This window comes from Equus asinus, chromosome 13, assembly GCF_041296235.1.
Source record: "Equus asinus isolate D_3611 breed Donkey chromosome 13, EquAss-T2T_v2, whole genome shotgun sequence".
Lineage (NCBI taxonomy): Eukaryota > Metazoa > Chordata > Mammalia > Perissodactyla > Equidae > Equus > Equus asinus.
Genome location: NC_091802.1, coordinates 2,578,816 through 2,590,883, shown reverse-complemented (window position 1 = coordinate 2,590,883; position 12,068 = coordinate 2,578,816). Strand labels below are relative to the sequence as shown.

Here is a 12,068-nt window from a genome sequence, read left to right as displayed (position 1 = left end):
GACCCCGGGCCCAGTGCCCTTCCTGCCCCCAGAGGAGGTGCACATCTGCCCCTGCAAGCTCTGTGTCTGCTCCCGGGGGCTCCGAGGCCTGGCCTCACAGCCAGCTAAGCCCCTGTCTGAAGAGGAAGGGCCCATTTGGGACCACAAGTCAGGAAGTGCTTTCCTTGTGTACCTCGTCCACTAGCTCAGGGGCACTTGTCCTCGAGGTGGCTTCTGGCCTGTTAAGGTCTCCGAACCAGGAGGCTCCTCAGCTGACGCTGAGCTGACTTCATTTTTCCTCAGCCCACACCAGGCAAATGCGGCGAGCCACCCACATGGATGTTGCAGGTGAAGTATGAATTGCACTTCCATTTTCCACTCAAAGTAATAAAATCTGATGAAAGGAGCTTAGGAGAAAGCAGCAAGGTGGTAGTGAAGGCTGGTGGTGGGGGTTGGCATCACGTGCTTCCATCTCCCAAACGCAGCCGCTCTTCCCTTGCTGCCCCAGGCCCAGCGCATGCTCTGGGGCTGGTTTTCTGGCCTGCTGACTGAAGTCCCTTTGGAATGCAGTTTGGCAACATCCTACGGGATCTGAACAATGTTTGAACACTTTCCCCTTCCAGGAATCTCCTGATGACAAAGCTGGTGTGCACAAAGACTTTCTTTAGGGCTCTTTTTAAAAAAAAAAAACAAAGATTAAAACAGCTGGACAGGTCTGCTCGAGGGGATGAAAGGTAACCTCCCTTGGTAGCTGTTCTGCAGCTTAGTATTCCTAAGGAGACATGCTTTCCAGTGAATTCTCAAAAGGAACACATTTTGTACATGGGGAGACTTATTCTTGAGTTAGGGTTGAGGAAATCGGGTGATGTTTTAAATTACTGCATTTCTATTTGCCATTTTTGTGTTATCTTTCAGTCTGCACAGGCAGTCCTTTCATTCTGAGTAGGGAGCATCACTGCTCGGCCACAGTCATCGGAACTCCAGGCCTCGGGTCACTTGGTGAAGTCACACCAAGGACTTGGATGCTAAGTTATGCCACCACGACCTAAGTATGAAGACGTTTAGACCCTGGGCTGAGCCCACACCTGGCTCAGACCGAGTTGGAATCGTCCTTGTGTCAAAGGGGAGTGAGTGAAACAGCAGCGGCTTCCCACGCGGTGGCACAGCCCAGGACTGAGCCGGCCTGCACACGAGCTCCTGCAGAGGCTCTCGGCAAAACGCTGGTTTATGTCCAATTCTCTAGAAACCGAAGCCCCAGACATTAACCTCGGATGGGCGATGTAGCCACAGACACCTCCTTTCTCTCTCTCTTAGTTCATCCTGGTTTTTTTCTTACTGAAATCATGGTGTGAGGGGAAATCCAGAGATAGCTGAAGCAGGAGACTGCCACGGAGACTGCGTGTTGGGGCTTGGTCATCTAAGAAGAGGGGCTCTCGACCCAGCTCGCTTCCTGACCGCTGCCCAGCTGTGCCCACGTCAGCCCCTCACAGAGCCGAGACGCTTCATAACCAGCGGTCCCAAGGGGCACGACCTTGGGCAGATGCAGGCCTGGCAGCGGGAGCTCCTTGCTGTGCTTGGGCTCTGTGACGTTGGTCAGGGAGGCAGTGAGGCCCACAAATCTCTGGTTCGGGGGCGGTTTACCTTGTGCCAGGCACTGGGTTAACACTGCCAAGCCAGCAGTTACTCCTTAGAGCCGCCCTGTGAAGTAGGTATCACCTGGTTCCCCGTCTCACCGAAGTGAATATCAGGGCACACCCTCCACCTCCAGCCTGCAGCCTTGCTGCCACACAGCTGCTTGGTGCTCTCCACACACCGGGAGCATCAGGCCCAGGTGCAGCTCCTGAACCACGTGATCTGAGTGGCCCATGGCTAAGACAATCTCCTGCCCTTTGACCCTCGCCATTGCCTCTCTGTGCCGAGCCATCAAGCCCGTGTGAACATCACCGAGGCAGATCTCTTGTGACCTCCAGAAGCAGCCCATGGTCCTGTAGCCAGCGGTATACACAAGAATCTCAACTGTCCCATGTGACACGGCTCCTTGGACGAAGGAGGACTCCGCTCCTGTCCCCCTCCTTGTCCTGTAGTCAGTTTGAAGGGGTGGGGGGGCGCCTCAGGAAATATGATGGGATGGAGAGAGCAGCAGGATGGGAACAGCACAGCTGTGGTGGCTACACTCCAAGCCCACATGGCCCAAAACCCTTGTCTGTCAAGTGGTGACAGAGGAAGGGAGCCCCAGGTATGCTCCTGCGGGGACGCTGAGATGCACTTGCTTCCCTGTCTATACAAGGGGGGCAGTTTGCCCCCGACGTGGGCCACAAGGAGAGGCAGGAGAGATGGAGAGACCATGTTTCTCTGAAAACTGACAATGCTGGCAGAAGGGCTTTGGGCCTGCCCATCAAGAAAGCACGGGGGGGCTCAGGAATTGAGGCTCTGGGGAAGAAACAAAACCCTAACTAGTTGGCTCCTACTACCAAAGTGAGACATCACACCGGAACCTTGTAATCTTCTCCCTTCCACATAACCTCTTCCAGTTAAACCCTACCACCTCCAGGTTGATCCCAAGCTTCCAGAACTTCAAACAGCTGCATGTGAGAGACCAGCACGAGTCACATGGATGCTTGAAGTTTTCTTTTTATTCTTGTTCACATTCTTTGAGGCATAGCTTTGCTTTAGCAGGAAAGACACCAAAGACGAGAGGGACGCCTGGGAAGGGAGACAAACCCTCCCGCCCCTAGCTCCCGCCTTTGCCAGACTTCAGTGAGAACACAGAAGTCAGCTGAGAGCAGTTCCTGTTGGCACTGCAGAGGCCGGGCCTGCACACCAGGCCTCTCCGGGAGGCCCTGGGCCCTGCTCTTCAGCCAGGCCCTGTAGCAGCTAGTGGGACACCCCTGGCTCTGGGCAAGACGGGCAGCACAAAGAACCTTGGCTCCCCAGGCAGGGAAGGGGGCTCTCCCAGGGGCCTCCACTGCCCAAAGAGAAAACTCACAGGGGCCGGCCCAGTGGCACAGCGGTTAAGTGCACACGTTCTGCTTCGGCGGCCCGGGGTTCACCGGTTTGGATCCTGGGTGCAGACATGGCACTGCTTGACAAACCATGCTGTGGCAGGCATCCCAAATACAAAGTAGAAGATGGGCACGAATGTTAGCTCAGGGCCAGTCTTCCTCAGCAAAAAGAGGATTAGCAGCAGATGTTAGCTCAGGGCTAATCTTCCTCAAAAAAAGAAAAACTCGCCTAGTTGGAGAGAGGAGGGATTTTCCCCGAGATATGAGGTGAGCAGCACGTCAGGCTGAGCCTCCACTCCAGGCTAGAGGAGGGAGCTCGACAAGCAAACTAGGCACACAGTGGACATCAGAAAACACCAGCCTTTACATCAGCCACAGAGCTGTATTCCAGGGGTACCAGGTGACCCTAGCTCTTGGGCGACAAAACACATGGTATTTACCATCCAGCACCAGAAGCCTGGAAATGCCTGGAGCTGGCACCCCAGAGAGCGCTAACGCAGCCTCTCAACAGAAAACAGAGCTGGCCTTATCCCCCGCCGAGAACTGCAGAAGCTGTGTTGTCAACAATTCACTGCTGGTGATGAAGGACTGAGCCCAAGGTCCTGGGGCTGGCCCCGAGGGCGTGAGCAGCGGGCACTCCAGGCTGTGCTCAGGTGACAGCAACCCAAGCTCTCTCGGGGCTCCAGTGACTGTAGCCGACACACAAGCCAACCCCATGAGCTTAGGAAGCTCTCTTCTTTATTCTGGCTAAAAGCAAGAAAAGTGCTTTCCAAATTTAAATTCCTGGAAGGGAGGCATTCACAGCTCACCAGCATCAGAACACACGCCGGCTGCCCTGTCCCCACCCACCTAGAGCAGCCACTCAGGGGCCTGCAGACCGCTGTACAGTGCGTAGCCAATGTCATCAATCTCCTCCTCGCGCAGGCTGCTGAAGAGGTTCACGCCCGGGTTGAAGTGGCAGGGCAGGCTGGCCCGCTCTAGGCCGCTGATGAGCAACTCCAGGGCCTGCAGGAAGCGTTCCCCCAAGGCCGCCTCGGCCCAGTCCACCTCTTCCTCCCCAAGGCGCAGAACCACCTGGGTCAGGTGGCGCCGGCCCAGCCGGCTCAGGGCCGGGTGGCTGTGGCAGACCCCACACAGCAGCAGCAGCAGGCGCCGGCGGGTCCCCGTATCATGGTCATCCAGAGCCCGCAGCCTGGCGGCCTCTGCTGGGTACAAGTCCTGCAGCCAGAGGTTCCCAGCCAGCCCCTCCAGGGGCCAGGCCAGAAGGAGGCGGTCTTCGGCGTCGGTGCCAGTGACCGCCAAGAGCACCGCAACATTGAGCTCCAGGTGCTCGTGCTGCACCTCAAGCAGCAGCTCCTCTGAGGCCACGCTGGGCCGGATCAGGCACCCAAGAAGGCTGCCAATAGCTGGCCAGTTGACAGAGGTGGCCAGGGCCTTGCGGAGCAGCTCCAGCAGGGCACGGGAAGAGAGGTAGCCACCCACCAGGAAGCGGTCCCAGGGGCTGCTCCCTCGGGAGCGGAACTCAAGCTGAGTCCTGTGCACGGCCCAGCAGCGAGGGTCTCTGGCCACAGTGTCCACACCAGGTACCAGGCTCCACAGGCCCGGCTCCAGCACCAGGGGAACCAGGAGACGCACGCGGTCAGCAAGCCCCGCCTGCAGCCCGTCGTAGAGGGGCCCGCTGGGCACAAGCGCCCCGAAAGGCAGTTCTGGGAACTTGTTCCGCAAGTAGGCCTGCAGCTCAAGGGCAATGTCACCGGCCAGCTGTTTGGCCAGAGCCACATGGGCCACTGGGATAGTCACGTGGTCCCGCTCAAATGCCAGCAGCTTCTCCTGGAACGTGAGGCACAATGGTGCTGGGGAACTACAAGGAGGTGACATCTGAGGATGGTCATCTGCAGGCCCCTCTGCAGAGTGAAAGGGCCAGGGGACGTGTCAGAACGCTCCGTGATGAGCCAAGAAAGTACTACCCGATTACTAGCTGTGTGCCGTCCCTCGGCCTCATTTTCTTCACCTGTAAAGTGACCACCTGAGAAAGCACTTAAAGCCCTCACGTATAGTGATGCCTGATGACAAATTCTCATCGCCCCAGCTGCCCAACACCCTGGGGCTAAAACAGCTTTATGTAGAGTGGGAGACAGGCCCTGGACCTCAATTTCCCCACCTCACCGCCTCCCCCCACTGTCATAATGCTGCTGCCTTGCTCCAGTCCCACCCTCCCACTCCACATGTTCTGGTAGCTGAAGCCTCAGCACCACCCAGGGGGTAGGAGGGTGGGGAAACACGCGTCATTAAACACATAGGGAGCCCAGGGTCCTGGAGGAGCAGGCACCTACACCGGTCGCATGGTCTGCCAGTGGTGGAGCCTGGGCTGCACCTCCCAAATGTGACCACCAAAGGGGTACTCACCCAGGTCAGAGGGGAAGGAGTGCTACTCACCTGGGGCGGAGGGGGAGGGGGGCAGGGGTGACAGGGGCTGACTGAGGGCAGCAGGTGGGGGCCGGGGCTGTAGGCATGGTGTGGCCTTGAGCAGGCTCAGTTCCTTCCAGCTATCCTCCAGGCATGTGGTGTCCCCCTTGGCTTCATCCTCGTCCCGTGGGCTGGTGGCCCTGTCAATGAGCTGCAGGCAGAGACACATAAGAGCATCCAAAGCCTGGGCGGCTTTGACAAAGCTTAGGGCAAAGCCAACCAGGTTGCTAGGGTAGAGAAACAGATGCCAGCTTTGGGCAGTCCTGCCCACCTCTTGGGGCCTGGCAGCAGGCCCCAGCCCTGTCGTCCTCTGGGAGCCCCAGGTGTAGCCAGCCCAGCCTGGCCTTACCCGCTTCACAGCGAGGGTGGCAATGCCCAACACGGCAGCTCCGCCCACACCCAGCACCAGACGGGCATTGGCCAGGAGGAAGTCCACAGCACTGCCCAGCACCTCATCGTCACGCCGCTTCCCCCGTTTCTGGGAGAACTCTGCCATGGTCTTCTGTCTGTAAGAGAGCCAAGGTGCAGAGATGGCTTGGTGGGGACGGCCAGGCTGGCAGCAGGGCAGGTGTGGGCACGTGCTCTAGCTGCCGCCATGCTGGGGTCGCTGAATCAAACCCACACGTGAGGTTCCTGAGGATTTCTCAGGAGAAAGGAGCCATTTACTGGGAGGAGATGGGGAGCTGCCTGAACCCCCTCCCCCAAACAACTGACTCACCCCTGCAAAGGGGAGCTTGCACAGGAAGGCCCTGAGGCCTGTGGCAGGTCAGAGAAGGGGGCCCATCTCCCTAATCCCACCCTCGAGGACCCCTAACATCACCAAAGACCGTGAGGTGGGTCTTATCACCAGCATTCACAATTTACAGAGAAACAGCTTGCCAAACCACACAGTGAGTGGTGGGGTCTCAAAGCCTCCAGACTCTCGCCCACCCCCATGGTCCGATCAGGCTCCTGAGGCCTATGGTCAGGTCCTAGAGGCTGTCTCACCCCGGTTCCTAACCAGGGCTGGGCACAGCAGGAGGAAACCAAGGCCCAGAGAGGACCACAACTCAGGGTCCCAGACAGCCTGCCCTGGAGGGCCTCTCAGACCTTCGGCGGGCCCTTGGTGAAGCTCAGGGAGCCACAGCTACCCTCCAAATCTCGACAGGGCCGCCCCCAGAGGCAGAACTACCAAGTCAGAGAACAGGATGAGACAGAACTAGTAAGATGGCCCAGGCTGAGCTTGGGGAGGGGAGGCCAGGAGCTGCCTGTCAACAAGTATGTGTCAGTCAAGGCTGACAGCCCGCTGTGGGGGCAGTGAGCAAGGTACCTCTCAAGACAAGACTCCAAACAGAGGACCAGCACACTATCCTGGATGGCGGTCTCTGTGGGTGTCTCGGGCTTGGGACACTGGGGGGGCAGGGGGGCTGCCCTCAGCTGCTGAGACCAAGCAACAAAGAAGGTAAGCTGAGGGCCTGAAGCCCCAGCTGTCTGCTCACCTGTAGAATGGCACAGGCTGCCACAAGGAAGGGTTACAAGTGCAGAGCCCGGAAGTGTGGGGCTGTGTGAGACTAGACGGGCCAAGCTCTTGGGCAGGGGAAGCAGTCCACCAAGCCCCAGCCTCGGATTCCTCCAGGGGACCCCTGCCCTCAAGCCCTGAGAGCGGAGGGGGTGTGACCAAGGGCCAAGTTTAGGGTAAGGGGACAAGCTCAGTCAGACACCAGGCAGAACTGTCTTGCTGAGGACGCCTTGAGCAGATGACCGTGAGCTCAGAGCCAGCTTGGACACCAAGGACTTCCGCCCTCCCTGCTCGGCTGTGGGTGGCCGGGGCTCAGTTGCCAAGTGAGGAGATGCCTGGAGCAGCTGAAGCCTGAAGCACTGCAGGATTCAGCGCCAACACCCGCCCCCCGAATCGCCCATGCTAAAAATAGAACAAGAGGGCCCAGGGTTGGTCAAAGGCTAGCCGGGTGACCCAGCACAGCCCTGCAACCAGTTTCAGTTTCCTCATCGATGATCAATACTACCACCTGCCTCCAGCGGGACCAGGAGTCCACTTCGCAAACTGCAAAGCGCTTTAAATACCTCCACCTGCCTAACTTGGGACTCAGCCCGCCCCAACCCGCAGCCTGCTCTGGGAAGGGGGAGAGGGCGCGGGGGTTTAAAAATAACCCGGCTCCGCGCAGCCGGGCCCCACAGCGCTCTGGGACGCCTCCTCTCCGCCCCCTCGGCCGCCAAACCCAGGGCCGGGGCGGAGCGGCGGCGCAGCAGCTGCGGGGTGGGCCTCTCAGTTCACGGCGGGGGACACCGCGGCCCCGGGGCGTGATGTACCCAAGACGGGAAGGGGCAGGGTGAAAGCAGAACGCGGGCCTGGGGCCCAAAGCCCCTCGCTCCCTCCCGGGCCGCGACCGCGGGCCCCAGCGGAGGCCACGCCCCCGACCTGCGTCCGGGGCGCGCTCCAGGCCCGCGGCTGATGCCGGGGCCGCCCCGCCGCGCTCCGGCCGTACCTGCGTCGCGGCTTCAGCGGACCGACCAGCAGACGCGGCGGGCCTACTCGGGCCCCGGACCCCGGACCTGCCTGATAATGGAACGTGGAGGACCCGGGAACCGAACTCCGAGGCCCCCGGGGCGGGCGCTGACCCCGAGGCACGCAGACGAGCAGGCTCCAGGCCCAATCGGAGCGCTCGAGGCCCGCACTCACGTTCCAAAATACTACGCGGCTCAGCCAATGGCGGCGGGCCACGCCCCCTGGCCGTCCTGTGCGCTCCCTCGGGGGCGGGGCGCTCCGACGCACTGCGGATTTAAAGGCACAGGCACCCGTTCCGAGGCCGGGTGGTGTGAATGGTGTGACCCAGTGCGGGGTGAGCCAGCCCCCAGCTCCCGCCGTGACGCGCGTGCTGTTGTACCGTGAGCCTCCCGTGTGGAACCAGCTGTCTGGGCCCACGTTCCTTCCGGGGCCCGGGCAGACAGCCGCAGGTCGCCTCTGGGAGAGCGCCTTGGCGGCCCCATTGTTCTTATCTGTTGCTCCGCCAGGCACACGACAGGACTAAGGGTCTACCCTGCCACCTGCTCCATGTGACCTTGTGCGGGCCACCTCTCCGCCTGCGCCTCAGTCTTTTCTCTTGCGAAATGGGGACCCCAGACCCCTCCACCCCTGCGAAGGATGTTGTGCATATAACCTCTGGCTCATCCAGCGTTTGTTTATGGGGCCTACTACGTGCCAGCCGGGGGGCGAGCGCGCAAATAATGAGCGGACGGGGAGGGGGTGTTGACTGTAAGCGGGAACGATAATGCGCCGCTTATTGAGCGCCTGCTGTATGCCGCGAGCCACACATGCGTTTGTTCATTTGTTCCTGACAACAGTCTTGGGAAGCACTTCACAGATGAGGAAACTGAGGCAGGAGCAGACCTGGGGCTTGCCTAGGGCTCTAGGACCCAAGGACTCAGGCGTCCTCCTACCAGTCGTTGCCATGCAGGGCCCAGCAGGCAGAGACAGCCTCCCCGGGTCCCCGCGCCCCGGGACTGGGTGCAGAATCTCCCGGGGCCGCGCCAACTCCAGCCGCTTCAGCAGCGCCGGGGCCAGTGGCGGGACCTGCGGGGCGAGGGGCGCGCAAGCACAGGGGGCGCCCGGCCTCCTCGGGGCCCCTCCAGTCACCCAGCAGAGGGGGGACCGCGGCCGGGGAGGCCCGGAGAGGGGCGCGCGGAGCCCGAGGGCGCGGTCGCCCCGCCTCCCCGCCGGCCGCGCGGGGCGGGCTGAGAGGCGGAGCGGGCGCTGGCTCAGCCCGGGCGCTCCCCGCTGCCCCCGCCCGGCCGGCCGCGCAGCGACAGCGGCGCCATGGAGGCTACCGGGGTGCTGCCGTTCGTGCGCGGCGTGGACCTCAGCGGCAACGACTTCAAGGTGAGCCGGCGGCCGGCGGGCCTCCCTCCAGGCCTCTCTTCCGCTGCGCCCCGCGCGGTCTCCGCCTCCTGCCCCGCGCGCTCGGGGCCTGCGCCGCCCCGGCCTGGGGCGGGCCCCGGTGGCGCTCTCCGGGGCCCAGGCCCCCGCCGGACCGACCCTGAGGCCCCGCTCGAGGTCTGCGCGGGATGGCCGGGGCCGACGCGGACGCCTGGGCTGGAGTCGCGCTGGGGCGCGCTGCGACCCCCACCCCCTGCCCCTTCCCGGGCTGTGGGCCCCGCCCGGGCCGGAGAGTGGCCCGGCCATCGGGGAGCCTGTACTCCTCCCGGGTCCTGCTTCCCCACCCCTCTGAGGTCACACGCCCAACGCAAGCCCTGACTCACAGCCGAGCCGCTGGGGCGGGTCTGGAGCCGACTCATCACTGTCCTGTCCCCGCCACCCCATCCTGTGTGGTCTTGGGCAAGTCACTTCCCTTCTCGGAGCCTCGGTTTTCTCCTCCGGTGAAGAGGCTTTAAGTCACCCTCTTGGAGGCCTGGTTTAGCTTGTTTGGAGAGCGTCAGTCAGGCGTGTGCGGCCTGGCGGGCAGCTGTCTGAGCAGCTGCTGGACTGAGAGCCCAGGGTCACAGGAACCCGAGCCCAGCCTGCCGGCACTGGGTAGCAGTTCTGGAGTCAGGCATGAGGTGGGAGCCCTGGTGGCCAGAGAGGAGGCAGGGCAGGAGTGGAGCTGAGAGCTGGCCTGGTCCTGGGAGGGGCAGCCCGGCTGCAGTGGGCAGCCCACAGACTCAGGCTGGGTCGTGTAGTGTCAGCCCGGCTCTGGAGGGTCAGGGGCCTAAGCTTTGGCTGGGGTCAGAGGTCCGGCCAGGGCCAAGGAAGCAGGCAGGTTCTTCCTGCATTCACCAGCGTGTGCACACACCTTTGACCCCATGCACGGGCAGCCACACCACTTTCCTCTGCCTCCATTCCTACCATCATCACCTGGGGTCTCCATATGTCCTCTCCAGACTGGGAGAGTCTGAGTCACTGGCCAGGAATGTGGCCACAGGGGGAAGGGGACACCAGCCAAGGGCACTGAAGGCATGTGCTGCCCCAGGCTCCCTGCCATCAGGGCTGGGGTGCTGAGGTGGGCGTTCAGGTATGAGGGATTGATGAGTGAGTGACCCAACATCCAGGCACCCCTGTGCAGGGTGGGGCTCGAGGGGTATGGACCTTACTACAAATGGCCTGTATGCTGATGGCAGGACGGGGGCACAGGCTCAAGGGTACCCTCACCCCAGGTGGCCCAGGCACGGCCTGGAATGCCAGACAAAGGCATTTGAGCTGAGCTAACCACAGCTGGGTTCTGGGGATGTCCCCTGGAGCAAGCCGGTGCCGTCCTGGCCCTCCTGGGGCTCAGAATCTATCAGAAGAGACAGATCTTTGGCCAACAGGCATCCTGATAATTCGTTGGTCCTCACAACACTTTTGTCATGAGGGGCTTTTATTATCCCTATTCATGGTGAGGAAATTGAGGCACAGAGTTACCCAGGGTTGCACAGCTGGTGAGAGCGAGCTCTGCTGCTCCCTAAGAGCTCCCATGGGCAGTGGGGGACGGAGGGCGGGAGAGTGGGGGTGGCCCTCTCCCAGACCAGCCTCACCGTGACCCCCTCCCTAGGGTGGCTACTTCCCTGAGAATGTCAAGGCCATGACCAGTCTGCGATGGCTGAAGCTGAACCGCACCGGCCTCTGCTACCTGCCCGAGGAGTTGGCTGCCCTTCAGAAGCTGGTAAGGGGCTGGGGGCAGGCGCGGAGGGTCCCCGTGGATGGGGCTGTGCAGGAGGCTGATGACATAGAGGAAGACGTTGATGGCCATGAGCAGAGCTGACGGAGAGGAAGTAAGCCCCCTGTCCTTGGAGGTGTGCAAGAGAGGCTGGGTCTGTGAGGGAGGGAGGCTGCAGAGGTAGACTGCGCCTGTGTGGCTGAGGGCCCCCCTGGATGGTGAAGGTTGTGGCAGGACTCTAGACACGCTGCCCACCCTGCTGAGCCTCTGTTCCCTGTCCTGACTCAGGAGCACTTGTCTGTGAGCCACAACAACCTGACCACACTTCACGGGGAGCTGTCCAGCCTGCCGTCACTGCGGGTGAGTGCTGCCAGAGCCCGCTGAGCTTGGGAGGGGGGCTGGAGTCCAGCCAGGGGCATGAGGGCAGGGCCAGACCCCAGGCTGGACCAGCACCTCTGCCATCACTGTCAGGCTCGGGGGTCTGACCATAAGGGGAGAGGATACAGTGATGCCCCGTGTTAAGTCACCCGTGGAGAGAAAGGTTAAAAATCCAAAATCCCACCCATTTTGTACAACTATAACGATGACAGCTGATACCAGCTGAGCAGTGTTCCAACTATTCCATGAGGGTTTTTTCATATAATCCTGACCTCCACCAAATTCACAGATGAGGCCACTTGGCCACAGAGGCGGGTCGCTTGCCCGAGGCCACACGGCCAGGCAGCGGTAGAGCTGGGGTAGGGCGGGGTTTGGCTGGGAGGGGAGGTGGTCGGGGTGGACCACGTACCCCTCTGCTCTCCATGGAGCCGCTGACTTCCCAGAACATCAGGCCCCTGGCCCAGACCCTTTAGGCCTCTGCAAGGGTCATTCCCATGCAAGGGCGGAGCCCTGAGGTGTTGAGGGCACAGCCTCCGGACTCGGGCTGCCCGAGTTCAAATCTGAGCTCCCCCACTTCCTGGCCACAGGGCCTTGGGCGCCCTTCCCTCTCTGGGGA

General features: G+C 61.6%; 2 protein-coding genes across 4 annotated transcripts in view; one reads left to right on the top strand and one right to left on the bottom strand.

Annotated features, from left to right (window-relative positions):
- Positions 1-2,592: 2,592 nt before the first annotated feature.
- Positions 2,593-8,399, bottom strand: MIEF2 (mitochondrial elongation factor 2). 2 transcript variants are annotated; one of them, XM_014851695.3, is made up of 4 exons: positions 7,931-8,399; positions 5,797-5,953; positions 5,418-5,598; positions 2,593-4,885 (listed from the first exon to the last, which is right to left on the bottom strand). In XM_014851695.3, exons 2-4 carry the CDS (start codon positions 5,941-5,943, stop codon positions 3,831-3,833), a joined length of 1,383 nt encoding a protein of 460 aa, XP_014707181.3. In that variant the 5' UTR covers positions 5,944-5,953; positions 7,931-8,399; the 3' UTR covers positions 2,593-3,830. The 2 variants fall into 2 exon arrangements, with proteins under 2 accessions (XP_014707181.3, XP_014707182.3); XM_014851696.3 differs by lacking the exon at positions 7,931-8,399 and adding an exon at positions 6,926-7,835.
- Positions 8,400-9,163: 764 nt separating this feature from the next.
- Positions 9,164-12,068, top strand: part of FLII (FLII actin remodeling protein) — a 13,163-nt gene continuing 10,258 nt past the window's right edge. For both annotated transcript variants that reach the window (XM_044746152.2, XM_044746151.2), the window contains exons 1-3: positions 9,164-9,321; positions 10,970-11,080; positions 11,363-11,434. In XM_044746152.2, the coding sequence (XP_044602087.1) occupies positions 9,259-9,321; positions 10,970-11,080; positions 11,363-11,434 (246 nt within the window). In that variant the 5' untranslated portion in view covers positions 9,164-9,258. The remainder of the gene's footprint in view (positions 9,322-10,969; positions 11,081-11,362; positions 11,435-12,068) is intronic.